Here is a 21,783-nt window from a genome sequence, read left to right as displayed (position 1 = left end):
TCTTTCTTGTCATAATGTGTATTTTTTTTTAATTTAAATAAACTTAAAAAAAAAATAGAGATGGGGGTATTGCTCTTTTGACCAAGCTAGCCTCAAGTAATCCTCCCATTTCAGCTTCGCAAAGTGCTGGGATTACAGGTGTGAGCCACCATATCTGGTCTCACACATAATTTTAAATCTGCCAAGATCAGCTTCCCCCAGCATTTCCGATTCTTCCACAACTGACTTTTGCCAGGCAGTGAAAAGACAACCCATAAAATAGCCATTCCAGTGGAAGCGTTTTGAAAATAGAGCAATAGTCATGATGTTTACTTCCTTTCTCCTAAAGGCTTAAACTTGAGTGTAAATTTTATTCATTGTTAACTGGTAATACTGATTTTATCTTGGGTTCATCCTGAGGAGGCTGGGTATGTCCACTCAGCTCCCCAGTTTTACCCAGTACCTGCTGCTGGACCAGTCTCCCACCCTCACAGGGGGCTTACGTCGCAGTGGAGTGGGTTTTCTCTTTCTCTAGGTCATGGCTTCCAGCTTTTCGAATCTGAGGCTCCAAAGGAGGAAATGACCGTTCAGGGATCTTACTCCAGCTTGATTACGGAAACTGAACCTTCATAGGGTGCGCACTTACCAAGGACAGGAAAGTTTCTCTCTTTGAAGGGCTTTAAACTTATAACAAAGAAAATAAAAATGACGACTTCGTCTATCAGACGGCAGATGAAAAACATTGTGAACAATTACTCGGAGGCAGAAATCAAAGTCCGGGAAGCCACCTCCAATGACCCGTGGGGACCATCCAGTTCTCTGATGACCGAGATCGCCGACCTGACCTACAATGTGGTGGCCTTCTCGGAGATCATGAGCATGGTGTGGAAGCGGCTCAATGACCATGGCAAGAATTGGCGGCATGTGTACAAGGCGCTGACCCTGCTGGACTACCTCATCAAGACAGGCTCTGAACGCGTGGCTCAGCAGTGCCGTGAGAACATCTTCGCCATCCAGACCCTGAAGGACTTCCAGTACATTGACCGAGATGGCAAGGACCAGGGCATCAATGTGCGTGAGAAGTCAAAGCAACTGGTGGCCCTCCTCAAGGATGAGGAACGGCTGAAGGCTGAGAGGGCCCAGGCTCTCAAAACCAAAGAGCGCATGGCCCAGGTTGCCACTGGCATGGGCAGCAACCAGATCACTTTTGGGCGAGGCTCCAGCCAGCCCAACCTCTCCACCAGCCACTCGGAGCAGGAGTATGGCAAGGCTGGGGGTTCCCCGGCCTCCTACCATGGCTGTGAGTAATGGAAGTGCTTCTCACCCTTTGCCAGAGCAGCAGCAGTGGGTGACAGGTGGGGTGGGTGTCCCTGGGCTTAGGGAGTGATGACCACTGCAGAGCTTGAACCTGTCCTGAGTACCCAGCTTTTGGTGGCCCAGGCAAATTGTTCTTGGTCTGGATTGAGTTTTGGTTATAAAGGGACTTTTATTTTAGTCCCTTGGCTGCTCTGGTTCAGGGGTTTCTAACACCCTTTGCTACTCTGTGGGTCTCATTCTGTACATCTGGGCAGAAGGTGGGCAGAGGCAGGTCTTTTCTGCTTCCTTGTCAGAATGGGTCTGGCAGCAAAGAGGGTTGTCCTGCTGCACATACAATGGGGAGTTGACTCTGGTAGCCAGGAGGAAGCAAATGCTCTTTCTTGATAATCTTGTTTCTTTAATCTCATATTAAATGTTTTTCTACTGACTGAGCTGCAGGTCTCTTGAATGGCTCAGTATTATTCTGCTTCAGCAAAAAACTTGTACCGGTTGCTAGTGTGAACAAGGCCTCCCTTCCAAACATGCAAATGAGAGTTCCTGGTGATTTGGTTGCATGGCTGGGTCTGCATTGAGTGGGGCCGGTCTAGTTCTAGTTTTGCATGTTGGGTTAATATGGGTCTTTGTCCTATGGTCAGAAGAGGTTTCGAGTGGAGTTCAGGGCCTGATGGAAGCTGGTCTCTGTGAGCCACATTGGCATCCTGGCTGTTCATTGGAAGTGGTCCCCCAACAAGTGTTTCTCCATTTTCACAGTGTTGTGCCAGCCACATTGTGGACCCCACACTCAGAGAGACAGGTGGCCCTAGTGGCCTTTGGGGGACAGGGTGAGGATGGAGGTGGGGGCTGTAGAAATTATATCTTCTGGCTGCTGAAACAAAAGTGCAGATCCCTAGTAACACTATGTCAGCATAGCAGAAAACTTTTTTTAGAGGAAGTTATTTGTAGTTTGACAGACCTCAGTCAACCCTTGCTTAGTCAGTGTTCTGTTACCAGACCATTTACTAACATTTCCTGCTTTTGCAGGTTTCGATTTGACATTGTACTGCCACCACTGGCATTTTGAGAAATGTGTTAAATGAGAGATTTGCATATTAAAGTCAGATTTCCTGCTTCTAGGAATTCTGAATTATTACCGAGCTCGGAGCAGGTTAACATATTCGTGTCCCATATGTAGTTGTCATTTTTCCTTCTTAGTTTGAACTGCTTTGCTTAAGCAAAGGTTGTGACCTTGGTTAAACCTCTTGAAAACAATTTAACCTTAATCTCCAGAAGCCTCAACGTAGGGTTAAGTTGCACCAAAAAAATGAAGATTGTCTTTTAAGAAGTGAAATTGTTTTATTTCTCTCAAGGACCCTCTCACCAACCCCCAGAGAGGCTCCCTGTGGCTTGAGTTGGTCCCAACCTGTCTTCACTTCCTCTGTTCCTATGGCTGTGGCTGTGGCTTTGATGCAGGCCAAGGGGAGCTGCCATTCTTTTTATGTGTTTTTCACAGTCATTATTCTCAAGAAGCCAGAGGATACTAAGCAAGGAGCTGAAACAGCTTCATGTTCCATGAGCAATTTGTGGAACTTTGCAGATGCAGGGGTGGGACAGTGGGGGTGTAGGAACCTGGTTTGATCCACCCCTCCTCCTCATACTGAGTCCAGGGCCTGTAGCCATAGGTCCTGCTGGGCTAAATGATACTGCCACAGTTCCAGCTCTGACATTTTTGGTTCCCTCAGACCTTACGCTTGAGCTGCATGTTCAGGGTCAGAATGTGGTCAGCGGGCTTTTCACAGCTTCCACCGCAGTGGGCTGCGGGGTTGACCCCGAGCAACCTTGGCCTGCACCTCCTGCAGGGGCTGCTGCGCACCCTCTAATGGCGTGTCTCTCTCTGTGTGTGTGTGTGTGTCCCTGCCCCACAGCGCCTGAGGCCTCGCTGTGCCCCCAGCACCGCACAGGGGCCCCGCTGGGTCAGAGTGAGGAACTGCAGCCACTGAGCCAGCGCCACCCCTTCCTGCCGCACCTGGGGCTGGCCTCTCGCCCAAATGGTGACTGGTCCCAGCCCTGCCTCACTTGTGACCGCGCAGCCCGAGGTGGGACGGCGGTTTGCTTTTTTCCTTACTAGAAATGCTGGGCAGCTTGCTGGGGGTGTGCTTGCCGTGCCAGTACAGCCAACTCTCTCCCTGTCTCCTCTGGGCCTGGCGGTTTGGCCTCCAGCAGCCCCAGGAGCCCTTTCTTCCCCTCTCCTGGGAGCTTGTGGCCTGGTTGTGCTCCCTTCCCAGGATCACATGTCACTTGCTGGAAGTTCTGTCAAAGGTTTAGCAGGGAGCTGTTCTTTGGGTAAGGCATGGGGTGATGGCCCATGCTCTCCGCATGCTCCCATTCCCTGACAAACTGGAGGGGGCTCTTCTACCTGTCTGGCCCACCCATGGTGGTGGGTCAGACACCTTGGCTTGTTGGACCGGAAATGTGTGATTTAAACCTCACAATGCCAGACCAATGTAAGATCCTCACTGGATGGTCATTGGAAGCCATCATCCTTAATGCAGTAATGTATGCCTTGCCCTGAATAAAATGGGATTTTTTTTTGCTTCCCAATTAACTGCTGTTCTTCCTGAAATCCCCGTTACCGTGGAAAACAGAGAGTTAGCTGTACTGTCAATTCTAGATCATGGTGTTTGAAGATACCTAATTCAATGGGTAACTAAAAATGGGGCTTCTCTTTCTACTAATTAATAATGCATCCTGATCAGAGCCCTACAACTGTAGCAGATTAAACTGAAAACAGATTTTCACTGTTGCCTACAAGAAAATGCTGTCAGTCTAATCTACCTTCGGTCCCAAGTGGGATCTCTGCTACAGAGAAGAAAGGTGTTTGTTCTCTTCTACTCTTCTTACAAGAAGGGGCACGACAGAGAGCTTTTGTGCGACTTCCCTGATAAGGTGGCCAGCCTTTATTCAGCCCTGGAAACAGTTACTGTTCATTCATGCCTCATTAATATTACAGCTTGTTTGACTTGGGTATTTGTGTGATAACTATATTTAACTCTAGGATATGTCCCTTCATGCCCCTGTTTTCCCCTAACAGTTTATACAGGATTTTGGCTTCTTCTAAAATGACATTAGAAAATGTAAGGAAGGCCAGCTCTGCCCTGTAAAGAATGTAAATGATAAAACCATGCATTAAAGGGTCACCCAGAGGCATTGGAGTTACATGCCCATTTCACCCTACCCGGATAGTCAGGGGCTGCTGTTCTTAGCAGGTCCCGCAGAACTCTCCATGGAGTTCCCTTTTTGTTTTTCCTATGTTCTACCCATTTGGTAACTGACAAGGTCTGTTTTGAGCCTTGGTGGCTAATTCTGCGTTCCCCTGGCCCTCTAGCTCTCCTGCTGGCAAACTGGCTTTCCTGGCACGTTCGCGTGTTAAATATGGCCTGGCAGGACTGCAGGCTGGCCATCGCCCCCTGCTGCGGCTGTCTCTGGCCCTGCCTCTGCACCTTTGCCTGTGCCATTCAGTTCTCTCTGCTTGGATGTCGCTCCTACCACCTGCCCCCTGTTCCCCCAACCTGGCAAGTTGGTTAAAGTATCCACCCCATGTGGATTTCTCTTGTCCTTCAGCCCTGTTAGGAGTTGAAGATAAAAGTGAGTATTTTTTTCTTCGAAGATTTCTCATGCCCCAGATGAGTTTTGAGCAAGTGTTATATGGATTGCATTTCTTCCTTTAACTGTTGGGTGTGGCATCCTCTTCACATCTCAATCCCTCCCCGTCAGAGGGTAGGGGGCTATCGGAGTCGGGGGCAAAGACCCTGGCCGTGTTTCTTCTCTGTTCTTTCTTGATGCTTCACAGAGGGTTGAGTATAAGGTAAGTGCTTAATCTATGCACACCAGTGGATTTGTTTTGAGCACACCTTCTTGGAAATCGGCAGTGGAAAAGTCAGAATGATGCCAGCCATTCAGAAAACTGTCAGGTGAGATGCAGGCTGTGATTCAGGAGAGGTGTTTGTGAGGGGTACATTTGGGACCACAGACCCCACAGAGGCAGAGGAGGCAGACTGCTCGGAAGCCCTCTTCACATGAGAGCAGCCACAGCCAGGAAGGCCTCTTGTGTGACTGGCAATAATCTGAGGATGTTTGAGGAGAGCTTTCTTTCATGTGCCATATTTCATCTCATTCTCCCTGTGCCCCTCCCTCTCTCTCACCTCCCACATAGATCTGTAGATCTGACCTTGGAAGTCTCTCGAATTGTCCATCGTGTTCCATGGCCTCAATTCAGTGCCTGCCTTCTGACCAATTTCCTGCTGTCGGCCTCTCCCAGTCTCACCCACCCTCCGTCTTTATAAAGGATGCCCTGGTCCTGAGTCTCAGAAAGCCCCTTTAGATGCCAGGCCTTGCAGGGCCATCCCAGAGCCTTTGACGTTGCAGACCTCAGTTGCTTCCACCAGCTGTGTCCCCTGCCCTCAGTCTGGGGGTCCTGCTGTTCCCACAGAAGCATTCCAGACCTTCCCAGGCCTGCTGACATCCGCCTGCAGGCACAGCTCTGGGCTTTCGTTTTGAAGCCTGTTCTGCCTGCCCTTTGCTTTGTATTTATTGAGTTCCCATGGGGCACCAGGCACTGAGCACAGAACAGAGCCCCCTACCCTCATGGAGCTTACATGGTAATGGGAAAGAAAAACACAATATAAATTATTCAGCATGTTATGTAATGAGTGCTCTGGAAAACAGCAAGACAAAAAGTCCTGCTGAGTGTCTTTGGAGAGGTAGGGGAGGGTGGCTTGTAGTATGAATGGATCCAGGATTGAAGGAGCATGGGGGTGAGCCTTGTGGAGGTTGGAAAGAGCCTTCCCCGCAGAAGGGCAGCTGTGCAAAGGCCCTGAAGTGGGAGTGTACTCAAGGTGTTTGAGAAAAGGCAGCCAGTGAGGTGGCGATGAGTGACAGAGCATGGCCGGTGCATGGGGGTGGAGCGTGGCAGAGGTGGGCCTGGAGGAGGTGTGGGGCAGGGCCTCTCAACTCTATCTGGCTGAGAGCATGCCTTGAATTCCTAGTCCATCCAGACGGGTACTTTTGTGTCCATGTTTAGATGTTGTGCCGATGTCATTGCCAGGAGCTTTTGAAACACTTTCACTGTGCTTACCTTGCAGATCATGCACTCAGTGGCCCGGTGCTAGGCCTTCTGGGTTTATGTCAGAAATTTTCTTGACTTTCACCCACAGCGAGGTAGGGGAACATGAGGGTTAGGAGGATCCCTTGGGCTGTGTGTGGGCAGGGTGGGAGCAGGGAGCTGGGTCAGGAGGCCACTGTCCCCATCCAGGTGGAAGATGGTGGGGGTCTGGACCCGGCAGGGCTGCAGAGGTCTGGGCAGTGGTCAGGTTCTGGGTATGGTTTTTTTTTCTTTTTTTTTTTTTCTTTTTGGTTGTTTTTTTTTTGTTTTTTGAGACGGAGTCTAGCACTATCGCCCAGGCTGGAGTGCAGTGGCGTGATCTCGGTTCACTGCAAGCTCCGCCTCCTGGGTTCACGCTATTCTCCTGCCTCAGCCTCATGAGTAGCTGGGACTACAGGCGCCCGCCACCTCGCCTGGCTAGTTTTTTTGTATTTTTTTTTTTTTTTTTTTTTTTGAGACGGAGTCTCGCTCTGTCGCCCAGGCTGCAGTGCAGTGGCCGAATCTCAGCTCACTGCAAGCTCTGCCTCCCGGGTTCACGCCATTCTCCTGCCTCAGCCTCCCGAGTAGCTGGGACTACAGGTGCCCGCCACCTCACCCGGCTAGTTTTTTGTATTTTTTAGTAGAGACGGGGTTTCACCATGTTGGCCAGGATGGTCTCGATCTCCTGACCTCGTGATCTGCCCATCTCGGCCTCCCAAAGTGCTGGGATTACAGGCTTGAGCCACCGCCCCCGGCCTGTATTTTTTTTTAATAGAGACGGGGGTTTCACCACGTTAGTCAGGATGGTCTCGATCTCCTGAGCTCGTGAGCCACCGCGCCTGGCCGGTTCTGGGTATGTTTTAAAGATGACCCGACAGGCCTTGCTAGAGGACTGGGCAGAGTGAGAGGGAAGCTGAGGATGACTCTGAGGTCTGTGAGTGGAGCAGCTGGAGGCGGAGCTGCCATGATCTGAGGTGAGGGCAGCTGTGGGTGCAGCAGGTTAGCAGAGGGGTTGAGTTCAGGACACATAGAAGTGTCTCCTAGACACGCAAGTGGAGGTGTCAAGAAGATCTGAGAAGTCTGGAGTTGGGGAGAGAATTCTGGGCTGCAGACACGCTTTGGGAGTTGTCAGGGCATGGACAGTGCTTATGACTGTCCGCTGTTCGGCCTCACCTGGCACTTATGGTAGTTTGTTTGTTTGTTTTTTTGAGATGGAGTCTCACTCTGTTGGCCAGGCTGGAGTGAGTACGGTGGTGTGATCTGGGCTCACTGCAACCTCCACCTAGCTGGCTTCAAGCGATTCTCCTTCCTCAGCCACCTGGGTAGCTGGGATTACAGGCGCATGCCACCATGTCTGGCTAATTTTTGTGTTTTTAGTAGAGATGGGGTTTCATCATGTTGGCCAGGTCTCAAACCCCTGACCTCAAGTGATCTGCCTAGCTCAGCCTCCCAAAGTGCTGGGATTACAGGCGTGAGCCACCACGCCTAGCCTTTGGCGCTCATGTTTACTTCATGGTCTTGTAATTTCTGACACACCAGCCGCCCTCCCAAGGCTGGGCCTCTTAAGGCTTACCCGTGTTGGCTGCCCTCACATGATCCTTGCCTGTAGTCAGGGCTCAGGACTGTTGTGTGTGGGTAGAAGCTGCGCAGCCCAAATGAGGACCTTCAGGCCCAGGGAGTTGAGAGATTTGCTTAAGATCACACAGAGATGGCAGCTGGCCTGAACTGCAACTTGGTGGGGGTGAGCAGCCCACTTATTACCCACCCCCAGGACTCTTTGAATCATTTCCTGTTCTATTCTGCAGGACTGGCCACGGTGTCAAAAGGCTTTGGAGAAATTACAGAAGTTCTTGGGGTAGAGGGTACCTACATCAAAGGGAGGCAGATGGGGATGGGAAAAGCATTCCTGAGTTAAGGTGGAGGCCTGGAAAGAAAGATTCCTGCTGTCCTCTCACCGAGGACACTCTAAGGCCAGGGGCCAGATCTTTTGCCCTGGCTGGCCTTTGTTGAGGGCTGGTAAAGGAAGGAAGGAATGCCCACCTTGGTGTTCTCAGCCCCTTGCTGAGCTCCCTGAAGTACAGTGTGTGGAGCCAAAGCTACAGCTGTCTTGATGCTCCCTGAGCAAGTCCTGAGTTGCCTGGTACCTTTAAGTTCTTGGTGGGAGTTTAACTGCCCAGCATTCCTGTTCCTAAAAAAAGAAAAAGAAAAAGGAAGGCAGACAGAATAGAAATCTTCATTGCCTTCTGATTCACTAAAGTGAATCAGAACCAACTTGGGTCCTGAAACCAGAGTAAGCAGTGGTGGGCTTTACACCAGGTGGGGGCTGCTGCCTGCAGCTGGGTCTTCTTGTCTCTCCTCATGGCCCCTCCTGTCTTGCTGACGCCGTTGGCCCTGGCTGTGGTATGCTTCAGGTTTGCTCCCAGAGAAATGGCAGGGATTCCTTTGGGCCACTGGTCCTCTGGTGCTCTGGTCTGAGAGCTCCTTGTGCTGAGACTACTCCTCTCACACCCCACCCAGCAAGGGTTTGCCAAGTGATTACTAGAGATTATGACCATTTAATTTATTTGCCCTGCTTCACTCTAGAAAGGATTTGAGGTGGCTTGTAAAACACATGCATTGCCACAGGATTAAATAGATACCAGAAGAAATTGGGGCAAAAGGAAAATAGAGGTGAGAAAGAAAAGTCAGGATTGCATACAGTGGCTAGAGATGAATCCAAATTTGGTTTGGTACTGTGCGGCTGGGAAGGCCAGAGTGTCAAGCAGCCTGCCTGGGACTTCATGGAGCAGTGGCCATGATCATTGTCCTGTGGCATCACCCCAACAGCTGCTGCTGCTGTCTTCCAGGCCATCGGGCCATGCCTCCACTCTTTAGTGGCCTGGTAAGAATCTAAGGGGAAACAGGATTTCTCAGGGAGTGGAGTGGCAAGGCTATCCACGGTTATCAGCCATTCATTCTTAAACCCAGTAGGGACTTGGTAGAATTTGCAAGCTTTCTTGTGCGTTTCATGAGTATGTCCAGGAAGTCCCCAGGCACACTGGGCCCTCAGAGGACTCTACGGAAGCTGTCTTCATAGCAAGGGAACCTCAGGGGTGAACCAGAGTTGTCATGGCCTCAGCCCTGCTTGCCCGACTCTGGGAGTAGAGCTGGAGCATGCACACACACAGACACGTGCACTTACACCAGACATGTACACACGTGAAGGAGAGTGTTTTGAGAAGACGTAGGCATCTGAAAAGGGAGTCCTACACAGGTCTACTTCTGAAAACTCAAAGATGTGGGAAAATATATTGTTAAAAAAATAAAAGCCAAACGAGCCAGCATGTCAGAAGTGCTTCTGAGGTGGACCTTGGAAGGATCCTGGGCCAGCTGAGGTCTCCTGAGAGCATGGGAGGTGTCGGAGCTCCGAGGTACGGGGCTGAGTGATGCTGTCAGGAACTAGGGGGGCAGCAGGGCATGCCTGGGTCTGAGAAGGTGGTTGGTGGCCGCCAGCCAGGTATATCCTAGTGTCAGAAAGGCCAGGGATAGCTACCTGTGGGGAGTGTGTCCAGCCCTCAGGGGCCTTCCATTGGGTTTTGGGGATGGACCAGGAATTTGGTGGGAGATGAGACTCATTTGGCATCTTGTTTTGGTGGAATAAATGTGTTCTGTAAGTCAGAGGAGCCCTGCATCTTTGGCTGGCGGTCAGTCGCGGGGGCAGAGGCATAGCAGGGCTGTCAGCGTTAGCTTACTTTAGAGAGAGTTAATCTCTTCAAGTGGAAAATTGAGTCACGAAGAAGCTGATTAGTAACGTGAACACACCGTCAGAGGTGGCAGATTTATTGACACACCTATCCAAGTGTCAGGTATAAAAGATGCTCATTCTTGCCACAAGGACTTGGGTTTTAAGTGGGTTTTGAATGTGGTTCATGAAGGCTGTTGAATGGCCAAGTTGCTGAAGTCAGGCAGTTGCCTAACACAACCAGAAGGCATCTGGATCACCTCTCCTGGGCCTTTGCCTTCACTTAGAAGGAGTCCATGTGCTTCTGACACTTGTGAAGAAGGTAGGCAGGGCAGATGAGGTTAATAAGGAAACTGACATGAACTTGCTCCCCTAAATCCTCTCATTTGTAAGTGAAGAAGCTAGAATTTGAACTGGGATTTTGAAGAACTCTGGTTCTCTTTCCTCTACTTGACAGTTTTTGAAATTGCTTTAAAATTTTTTCTGCAAAATAGACAAATACAGTATACACCTATTACAATTTCAAGAGTATATGGTTGATCTTATATAGTGCTTTTTTCTTTATTATTATTTTTTTCTTTTTAAGACAGGGTCGGCCAGGCATGGTGGCTCATGCCTATAATCCCAATCTCGACACATTGGGAGGTCGAGACAGGTGGATCTCTTGAGGTCAGGAGTTCCAGACCAGTTTGGCCAACATGGTGAAACCCATCTCGACTAAAAATACAAAAAAATTGGCTGGGCATGGTGGTGGGCACCTGTAATCCCAACTACTCAGGAGGCTGAGGCGGGAGATTCGCTTGAACCTGGGAGGCAGAGGTTGCAGTGAGCCGAGATTGTGCCACTGCACTCCAGCCTGGGTGACAAAAGCGAAACTCTGTCTCAAAAAACAAAAAAGGATCTTGCTCTGTTGCTCAGGCTGGATTGCAGTGGTGTGATTGTGGCTCACTGCAGCCTCTGCCTCCCAGGCTCCCAGGGCTCAAGTGATCCTCCCACCTCAACTTCCTGGGTTGCTGAGACTACAGGTACATGCCACTATGCCCAGCCTTTTTTTTTTTTTTTTAAATTTTCTGTATTTTGTAGAGATGGGGTTTTGCCATGTTGCCCAGGCTGATCTAGAACTCCTGGGCTCAAGCTATCCTCTGGCCTCGGCCTCTCGAAGTGTTGGGATTACAGGCATGCAGGCACAAGCCACCACACTGAGCCAGGAATACCTAATTAAACCGTTATTTTCTTGGGCCCCGGATCTTAAGGTGCTCCTCTGATTGTCAAGAGTATGGGATTGTTCTCGGAATTGAAACAGTGCTATCAAGGCCGGGCGCGGTGGCTCACGCCTATAATCCCAGCACTTTGGGAGACCGAGGCGGGTGGATCACTTGAGGTTAGGAGTTTGAGACCAGCCTGACCAACATGGTGAAACGCCTGTCTCTACTAAAAATACAAAAAATTAGTCGGGTGTGGTGGTGGGTGCCTGTATCCCAGCTACCCAGGAGGCCGAGGCAGGAGAATTGCTTGAGTCCGGGAGGCAGAGGTTGCAGTGAGCCGAAATTGCACCACTGCACTCCAGCCTGGGTGACAGAGCAAGACTCTGTCTTAGAAGAAAGAAAGAAACAGTGTTATCAAAATTGCTGATTGGGAGGCTGGCTGCAGTGGCCCATGCCGGTAATCCTAGGACTTCAAGAGGCTGAGATAGGTGAATTGCTTGAGCTCAGGAGTTCGAGACCAGCCTGGGCAGCATGGCAAAACCCCATCTCTAGAAGAAGAAAAAAAAAAAAAAAAAAACAGGCATGGTGGTGTGCACTTGTAGTCCCACCTACTTTGGGGGGCTGGGGTGGGAGGAATCGCCTGAGCTCAGGAAGTTGAGGCTGCAGTGAACCAGGATTGTGTCACTGCACTCTAGCCTGGGTGACAAAGTTCCTTTCTCAGAAAAAAACAAAAAACCCATTATTGATTAAATGGTTGACATTGACGTGTACCATAGACAATGGGTCAATACAATATTTACCTGTTTTTAAAGGATCCTTTGTAGTATAGGTAAACAAATTATTGTTTGTAAACTGTCAATAAGTGTAGGAGGGAAAAGGGAGGTGTTTTAAGTCAGATTGGCTAGTATAGTCACAGCTGCTGAAGGTGTCTTTATTCATGGATGCTCAGTACAGCAGTTGCTAGTTTGATATAGCCAACTTCCAGGAGGCATTAAAAAATTATGACTAGACACAGGAGGGAAGGCATACAGATAGATTTCTCTTTGCATAGGAAAGTAGGCCATATAATTTAAATCTCTCTCTGTATCATATCCTTTTTTACTGTCTTCGGAGTCCTTTTCACTACCTGAAATTCACTTACTTACTTTGTTTTGTCTTCCTGCACTAAAACGAGCTGTTAGAACAGGAGCCCCATTCATGCCCCGCGCCGTATCCCTAGTGTCCGTAGCACAACACCTGAACCAGGAAAGGTGCTCAGAACATGCTTCATGCGTGAGTGCTAAATAAGCCTCTCTTCTCCTGTCTCCTCACCTGAGGTCAGGAGTTCCAGACTAGCCTGCCCGACACAGTGAAACCCCGTCTCTATTAAAACTACAAAAAAAAAAAAAAAAAAAAATAGCCGGGTGTAGTGGCACACACCTGTAGTCACAACTATTTGGGAGACTGAGTCAGGAGAATCACTTGAACCTAGGAGGCGGAGGTTGCAGTGAGCAGAGATCGTGCCATTGGATTCCAGTCAGGGCAACAAGAGCGAAACTACCTCTCAAAAAAAAAAAGAAAAAAAATACATTTGAGGTCAATTCCAGAAATACAGAAATGCCTTATATATTTGTGTGGTTTCTCGATGCTTTGAGGTTGAATTTAGCAACAGTATGATTCATAGTTGTTAGTTGTTGTTTATTGATACAAGGCAGTTCCTCATTTTGACAGTTGCCTTTTCTTTTTTCCCTAAATCACTAGCTCTCAAGCTTTTGAATCTCCCAAAATGTCCCAAATCCCAGGCCACACCTCTGCCATACCTCTCAAATTAGAATCTCTGGGAGGGCCTCAGGTGCCGAGGGGGCACTGACAGCAGTGTGCTGGGAGCTGCTGGTTCCCTGTCAGGCTTTAATCAGTTGAAGGGCTCTTCCTCCACTCTCTCCTCAACTCATGGCCCTTAGTAGTGTCTTTTCATGGAGTTATAGGCAGCCATGTGACACTCCAACTTGGAGCACCTTGGAGATTGATATTACACATCAAATTAATCTCCTCCTGCTGACTTCTAATGGAAAGCTTAGTCCAGCTTGTGATGGGATAACCAGAGCCCCTCCTGCCAGTCCACTCCGTGACCTACTTCTCCAGGTACAGTGAGGGCATGAAGTCATTCATTCTGCTAGTTTTTTTTTTTTTTTTTTTTAATTGGGACAGAGTCTCACCCTATCACCCAGGCTGGAGTGCAGTGGCGTGATTTCGGCTCACTACAACCTCTGCCTCTCGGGTTCAAGCAATTCTCCTGTCTCAGCCTCCTGAGTAGCTGTGACTACAGGCGCGTGCCACCACATCCAGCTAATTTTTGTATTTTTAGTAGAGATGGGGTTTCATCATGTTGGCCAGGCTGGTCTCGAACTCCTGACCTCAGGTGATCCACCTGCCTCTGCCTCCCAAAGTGCAGGGATTACAGATGTGAGCCACCGCACACAGCTCCTGCTAGATTATCGGTGCAAAAGTAATGTATGTCCATTCATGATAGTTGGGAAAATGCAAAAAATAGAAATAGTAAAAGAAGAAAAAGATGCTGCAATCTTAACTATAACATACAAAGACAACTGTTGTTCACATGTTAGTCTATTTATTTTTATTTTTATTTATATTTTTGTCCCTGACATTGGACTGTCAGTCACTCCTCATGTTCACACTGAACAGCCCACAGATTTTAGTGACAGGGCCCTGGCTGCATAGACTGACCACTGGCAATTGGGATCCACCAAGTTGTGCAATTTTGTTGTAGCCGTCTGTCTGGGGGCAAAGCATGCAGGTTCTTAATCTGGAGAGGAACTGAAGGCCAGGACAAGACCCACATCCCCAAAAGGCAGTTGTGCTGACAGATCTGAATCATAGGTCTGAAAACAAAGCTGATCTAACATTTTATATTATACAGATGGTACAACAGTATTATGGACATGTCATTCACAACCATGTGACGTTTTCAAAGCATATTTTCCAAAAAGTGTGTTCACATGCTCACTTTATGCGCTCGTGTGTGAGGGCCAGCCCTAAGCTTCCAGGGGCTTGCAGCTAGTAGCTAAGACCTTGTTTTTGTTGGGCCCCATTTAAGAGAGGCAGACATACCGACACCGTGTGGTGCTGGGTGTGGGGGAAGGTGGTGTTCAGGCAGGCAGTGCGGAGTGGTTGTAAACTATGGAGCTACTCTAGCCCTTCACTTGTCATCATCTCAGTTTGTGAGAGAGCATGAGGCCAATGGCAAGCCACTGGGGGGCCTAAACTAGGAGGGCAGGAGCAGTGACCTTGTTGCGCTTGGCCACAGAGGGTGCCTCTCGTTTCCATGAGAAATAGGACAATTATGCAGTCTGATTTTTTTGAAAAAATCTAACTCTATGCATTTTCCATGTTGCTAGATACTTCGTTTTATTTATCAGTTCATTTATGTATGTATGTATGTATTTATTTATCTTTTGAGACGGAGTCTTGCTCTGTCGTCCAGGCTGGAGTACAATGGCGTGATTTCTGCTTACCGTAACCTCTACTTTCCAGGTTCAAGTGATTCTCCTGCCTCAGCCTCCAGAGTAGTTGGGATTATAGGTGTGCACCACCATGCCTAATTAATTTTTTATGTTTTCAGTAGAGATGGGTTTTCGCCATTTTGGCTAGGCTGGTCTCGAACTCTGGACCTCAGGTGATCCTGCCCACCTCAGCCTCCCAAAGTGTTGGGATTACAAGTGTGAGCCACTGCACCCTGCCTATTTATGTTTTTTTTAGAGTTGGGGTCTTGCTATGTCACCCAGGCTGGCTGGAGCGGTGTTGTGATTCTACCTCACTGTATCTTTGAACTCTTGGGCACAAGGGATCCTCCCATCTCAGCCTCTTGAGTAGTTTGGGACTACAGACACCTGCCACTGAGCCCAGCAACACTTAGTTTTAAAGGTTAAACCTTGGGCAGCTTACTTGTAAAATGGGCATAACCATAGTGCTTCTGTCCTGGGTTATTGTGTAAATTACATATGCTAATAATGTATGCACTTCACATACCACCTTACACACAGGAAATGCTCCAGAAGTGACCCTGTCACTGTAATTCTTATGATCAGACTTGCTTCAGATTTTCACCAGTGTAAATGATGCTGTGGTAAACTTCTTTGAACAGAAAGCTTGTTTTTTTCTGTTTTTAAGGATTTCTTCAATGTAGAATTCCCAGAAGTCAGATTAGTGGGAAAAGTGTATGAACATTCTGTTTCTTGAAGCATGACAAATGTTTTCCAAACAGACTATTTCCAAACAAATGCTTTACCCCCAGCAGTGGGGGAGGGTGCTCAGTTGATAGGCCCTGAGCCCACAGCAGGTGCTATAATTTTATAATTGATTATTTCCAATTTAATAGATGAAAATTATCAGAATACTCATTTTAAAAATGAGTTTCCTGTTTATAAGTATTACTCCAAGAAATTGTTGCAGGCATTTAACTTCTTTGAAGTTCATGATTGAATTAAAAAAGAGATAAATGATTGTCTTTGTTGAAGTGCCTGCTCACCTCAGCTGGCACTGCCTGGGCTTCAGCACCCCTCCTCCCACTCTAACTCATCCCTGGAGAGCTGAGGGTGGCTCAGGGTGAGGCTACAGGTCCTCTTCTCCTTACTGCTGGTCCCCAGCCATGATGAGACCCCTGCCCCAGCACTCCGCCCAGAGAAGGATAGGCTGTAGCGTTACTTTCACCGTGGACAGAAGCAGCAGGAACCTCAGGGACTCCTGAGGTAAATGGCAGTGAGAAAAAGCTGCTTAGTGTTTTGGCTAAACCCTTCCTTTCCCACCCAACAAGTTGGTGCTCTTATTGTAGGAGAGGGTTTAATAGCCCAAAGATAATGGCACACCTTGCTTTTTTATTTCTGACTGAGGATGGGATTTGACTCATGCAGACAAATGGATGGACTGCCTTTTGTCTCTGCTTTACCCTCCCCCATCTTTCACCAGCCCTGCACTGGGGCCTCAACATGGTCATTGTTGGGGCTCTGCCTTTTTTCACCCGGGATTTCAGCTTCCTTGTCTGTAAACTGAGGTAGCAGTACCAGTGTTGCAGAGTGGTAGTAGAGAAGTTATAGCCATTATTCGTTTTCACCAGAAACTAAACTTGGCCATTATCTGATGGATGTTTGAGCACCTACTCTGTGCCAGAAGCAAAGCTGACGTAGCGCCTGCTTTCTGCCCGCTAGGGCAGATGGCCAGCTGGAAGTAGTTGAACAGACTAGAACACGCAGCTACAGGGGATCAGGGTTGCAGTCTAGGTGCCGTCCAGCTGCCCTACGGTTCTGTGGTGGGCAGGTCTATGCACATCTACCCCCAGTGTCCAGGGGCCAAGGAAGGAGGCTGACAAATTCAGTTTCTTAGAAAGAAACAGGGACTTACGAGCAGAAGCCACGTCTCTCTCAGGCAGTGGTGAGACAACATGTCAGATCCCACACCATTACCCCCCAGAGCTAGGGCTTATATACCATAGGGAAAGGGTGGTTCAGAAGGAATGTGTGGAACATTTGAAGTACGATAACATTAAGGTAGTTTGACCTAAAGACAGAATTTAAGGTAAGTATGTGCTCTTACATAAAAACAATAAACACTGTAAACCTTTTTTTTTTTTTTTTTTTGAGACAGAGTTTTGCTCTTGTTGCCCAGGCTGGAGTGTAATGGTGCAGTCTCGGCTCATTGCAACCTCTGCCTCCCGGGTTCAAGCGATTCTCCTCCCTCAGCCTCCCAGGTAGCTGGGATTACAGGTGCCCACCACCATGCCTGGCTAATTTTGTATTTTTAGTAGAGACGGGGTTTCTCCATGTTGGTCAGGCAGGTCTCAAACTCCTGACCTCAGGTGATCCATCCGCCTCGGCCTCCCAAAGTGCTGGGATTATAGGCGTGAGTCACCGCACTTGGCAAACTGTCAGTCTTGGAGGCCTTCCTGGAACTGGGATTAATCAGAAGCCAGCCTGGTGAATTAGCCTCTAAGATGGAGCTGCTTTGGTCTCCACATCCACTGAGTGCTCCCTGTGCGCCAAGGCCAGCTCCAGGTACCAAGGCATAAGTAGCAAATAAAATGGATGGACCCCCTGCTCTGTTGAACTCCCAGTCTGATGAGAAACAAAGCCAGGGGAGGTGCAGTGAGAAGGTCGCCTTAGAGCTGCTACTTAGGGATGAGGATGCGGTTCTCCTTCCCATTTGAGGACCATGAGCAGCACACAGAGTGTGAGGGAGCAGCAGTCAGGCAAAGGCTCGAGGCAGGAAGGAGCCTGCATGGCAGGTGCCCGGGGAGGATGGGAAGCAAGCAGAGCCCAGTGTTACTTGGCTAGCTGCTGTGTCACCCCAGTCTCTACCTCCACGGTCCCATGGCAGTCTCCCCTGGTGTGTCTGTGCTTCTGTCTCTTCTAAGGACGCTAGTTCTATTGACTCTAGGGCTCATCCTGCTCCAGTATGACCTCATCTTCACTAATTACATCTTCACTAATTACATCTGCAGCTATCCTGTTTACAAATAAGGTCATGTTCTTCATCCTACTTCCTATGGACACCCAGTTCTGCCCTTAACCCCTGGTCAGAAGAAGGCACTGTAAGTGCTGAGTCCACATCATGTGGCAGCACCACGCACCAGCTGGTTCAGGAACCAGGTATCATACATAGGATCCCAATTAAATGTGTCCAGACTCCAGCCACTTCTCATACCCTTCATAGCTACTTTTCTGGCCCATGTTCTCTAGACCAGTCAAGTGGCATCACTGCCCCACTTAGACTCTCCAGAGCACCTCTGAGGGCTTCTGAACCCCCACCACTCTTTGGTCATGTGCCCTTGGGTGCCCTCTGCTGACACCAGCCTCAGAGCCTGTCCCCTGCTCTCAGAAGTGCCCATGCCCTTTTGCCAGCCCTTCCAGGGCTCTGTGCCAGCGCCTCCTGTCAGAGCATAGCCGAGCAGGCTCTCCTCTTCTCCACCCTGCCCTGCCCTGTTCCTCCTGTTTAGATTTGTTTATGGTCTTTCCTTATTGGAACACAAGCTCATGGGAACAGGGACTTTCCTCAGTCCTAGAGGAGGCCATGCTCGGTGTGGGTGTGCACATGTAAGTGACTGAGGGGGCAAAGCCCCTTTAGGGTGCTAGGAGCAAGCATGGGGCATAGGTCCTGAGTATTGGCTCTGAGTTCTCATCCTGCCCCTGGATGGCTGTGAGCCGCAGCCATTTACCCTCTCTGGGCCCCGGTGTCCCCATCAGTGGGAAAGGTTGGTAATGAAGAGCCAGACCTTCAGGGTCAGACTCCACCTGCCCCAGCTGGGTGGACTTGGGACAGTCACTGCACCCCTGGCCTCAGCCTGGAATGTAAGCAGGGCAGCACCCCTTTATGGACGGAGGGTTCCTCAAGAGGCAGTATTGCACAGGCGGTGGGTGATTTTCATATTGCTTCTTGTTTGTTCCCCACAACAACCCTGGGAGACGGTTCTCCATCCCCATTCTGCAGATGAGAAAACAGGCACTGAGAAGGTAATCACCTAGGCCGGAGGTCCCCAACCTCCGGGCCACAGACCCAAAGCTTCACCTCTATTTATAGCCGCTCCCCATCACTTACATTACTGTCTGAGCTCCGCCTCCTGTCAGATCAGCAGTGGCATTAGATTCTCATATGAGCGCAAAGCCTATCGTGAACTGCACATGTGAGGGATGTAGCTTGTATGCTCCTTATGAGAATCTAATGCCTGATGGTCTGTCAGTGTTTCCCATCACCCCCACATGGAACTGTGTAGTTGCAGGGAAACAAGCTCGGGGCTCCCACTGATTCTATATTATGGTGAGTTGTAGAATTATTTCATTCTATATTACAATGTAATAATAATGGAAATAAAGTGCACAATAAATGTAATGTGCTGGAACCATCCTGAAACCATCCCCTTCCCCACTCCTGGCTGTGGAAAAACTGTCTTCCACTAAACCAGTCTCTGGTGCCAGAAAGGTTGCGGACAGCTGACCTAGGCCAAGGTCACGCATTAAGAAGTGGCAGAGCCCAGATCTAAGCCCAGGCATGGACTCGAGGGCCCATGCTCTCCTCTGCCACACTGGGCTGCCCTCTCAGGCTGATGGCACTCTGCCTGGGGTCAGGCCCAGGTGGGAGAAGCACATAGGGCAGGGAGGAGGGGTTCCCTCTGGGCGAGTGTCAGAGAGGGAAGCGCGCTTCAGTTTTCCACACACAGAGTGTGCATTCAGAAGCTTTTCTGGGTGGAAGCACAAGAAAATGTGAACAGCTGTCTCCTCTGGGGAGAGCAGTGGGGCAGGATGAGAGGAGTGGCTCTCACTTCCTTTTATGCTGAAATATTTAAGAGTAAGTCGTGGGTATCCTCACATTCCTACCCTAAATACTTCAGTACACATCTTTTCCTGGAGAGTCATACACACAGCCACTGTCACACATACACTCACACACCTCACAAAATCGGAAATTAGTGGCATCATCTCACACTGAGGTCATGGTCATATTTTTCCAGTTGTCTGGAAGTGTCTTGCTGCTGATCAGCCTAATGTGAGGCCACCCCAGGACCTCAGGCTGAGTCTAGCCATCCTGTCCCTGCAGTCTGTGTCATGGCAGCACGTTCTCTATTCCTCGGGGCCAGCCTTCCTTCGGGGTGTCTGTCCCTGGCTTGGATCTGCCTGTCTGCTGCCTCTCACAGTGCTCAGACTGGCCCTCAACCTGAGCTTCCTGCGAATCAGAATCACGGCTAGAGTCTGGATTCTGTGCATATCAGCGTTTTGCTGGGACTGTCATGGGTGGGGATATGATGTCACCTGACAGGCAGCCCTCCCACCACTGATAGTGCCAGCGTTGGCCACAGCACAAAATGGCTTTGTGATTTGTCCCTGTGTTGTAAAGTCACATCCCCTTTGTGGCTGGACAGTGATCTGGCTGTGGTCATGCTTCATTGCATTTTTCATTATACACCTTTTTGGCTTTTGCACCACGTATTTATATTCCTGTTAAATATTACCTGGTGTAGGCTGGGTGGAGTGGCTCATGCCTGTAATCCCAGCACTTTGGGAGGCTGAGGCGGGTAGATCATGAGGTTAGGAGTTCAAGACCAACCCGGCCAACATAGTGAAATCCCGTCTCTCCTAAAAATACAAAAATTAGCTGGGTGTGGTGGTTCGTGCCTGTAGTCCCAGCTACTCAGGAGGCTGAGGCGGGAGGATCACTTGAACCTGGGAGGCGGAGATTGCAGTGAGCCGAGCCGAGACCACTCCATCGCACTCCAGCCTGGGTGACAGTGAGACTCCATCTCAAAAAAAAAAAAAAAAAAAAAAAATTACCCGGTGTAATCTGAACTTAACTTTTTTATGATTTGCCTCATTAGACTAAAAGCAGCCTTCCTAGCCCCTCCCTGCAGGGAGGTAAAGTGAGGGCCCTGGAGGCTCTCCTGTGTTGAGAAGTGGTGGGAATGTCCTCAGTAGCCAAGATAATTGCTGATTCAGGAAGTGGCCCCTGGAACCACAGGATGCTGTCACCACATTGAGGAAGTGCTTCGCTGCTGTTCAATAATGAGGAAGGAACTTAGCGGGACTGGAGAACTGACCACTGGACAGTAGACGCTGACCCTGGGCTCAGCGCTGGCTCCCTAGCCCCTCCCTCGAAGTAGGCCAGCCCGACAGAAAGCAGCCCCAGGCCTGTTCCTTGGAGGCCTGGGAAGGGCCATGCTTTCTGTGTGTGAGGTGGAGGGTTGGGTGCCTGACAGAGCTTAACCCTCAGGTGGTCTGGTCTCTATGGATGGAGGACAGAGCACCAGCTCAGGACAGGGCTGGAATCGACAGGGAAGAGCCACCTGCATCCCGGCACTCCTGACCCCTTTGTAGGTCAGTTGCTTACCTCCTCCCACAGGCCCCACTGTCTTCATTTCACTGATGTGGGAGCAGAAGCTCAAAGAGATCAGGCTATCACATGGACTCCCGCTGCTGGTCAGTGGTGGAGACAAGATTCGTCCATCCAGTGCTCTTTCCACGATCTGATCTTCTCTTGGCTGACATGCACAGGGTGTGAGAAGTGGTGGCAGTGCTTGGGGCCACGTGGGGTCTTCTCATGCCCCCCAAGCCTGGCCACCTTTCATTTTTGCTGAGTTGTCATACATGCCTGCGTACCCAGCATTGCCAGACTAGGCCCAGGGACATACGAAGACCAGTACCTCACCCTGCCTTCCCCACAGGGTCTGTGACGCTCACATACCTGTGCAGTCATGCTGCCCACTGCACAGAGCCATTTGATGGTAGAATCCTGTCCCATGTGCTGTAAAATGTAAAAATACACTTGCGGGGTTTTTGTTCTTTTTTTTTTTTTTTTTTTTTTTTTTTTTTTTTTTTTTGTGACAGTTTTGCTCTGTTGCCCAGACTGGAGTGCAGTGGTGCGATCTTGGCTTGCTGCAACCTCCACTTCCCTAGTTCAAGTGATTGTCA

General features: G+C 49.4%; 1 protein-coding gene across 4 annotated transcripts in view; it reads left to right on the top strand.

The window, feature by feature from the left end:
* The window catches only part of EPN2 (epsin 2), a 99,382-nt gene that overhangs the window by 45,614 nt on the left and 31,985 nt on the right, over positions 1-21,783 (top strand). For 2 of the 4 annotated variants that reach the window (XM_010361163.2, XM_010361164.2), the window contains exon 3: positions 515-1,279. The exons of 1 other annotated variant lie outside the window; for it this stretch is intronic. In XM_010361163.2, coding sequence (XP_010359465.2) covers positions 685-1,279 — 595 coding nt within the window. In that variant the 5' untranslated portion in view covers positions 515-684. Of the gene's footprint in view, positions 1-514; positions 1,280-3,203; positions 3,369-21,783 lie in introns of those variants that run through there. One more of the 4 variants, XM_030923452.1, reaches the window with a different exon arrangement.

The sequence above is a fragment of the Rhinopithecus roxellana genome, chromosome 19 (genome assembly GCF_007565055.1).
Source record: "Rhinopithecus roxellana isolate Shanxi Qingling chromosome 19, ASM756505v1, whole genome shotgun sequence".
NCBI classification, from domain to species: Eukaryota; Metazoa; Chordata; class Mammalia; order Primates; family Cercopithecidae; genus Rhinopithecus; species Rhinopithecus roxellana.
Note: the sequence above shows the minus strand (reverse complement) of the source record. Positions and strands in the feature narration are given on the sequence as shown.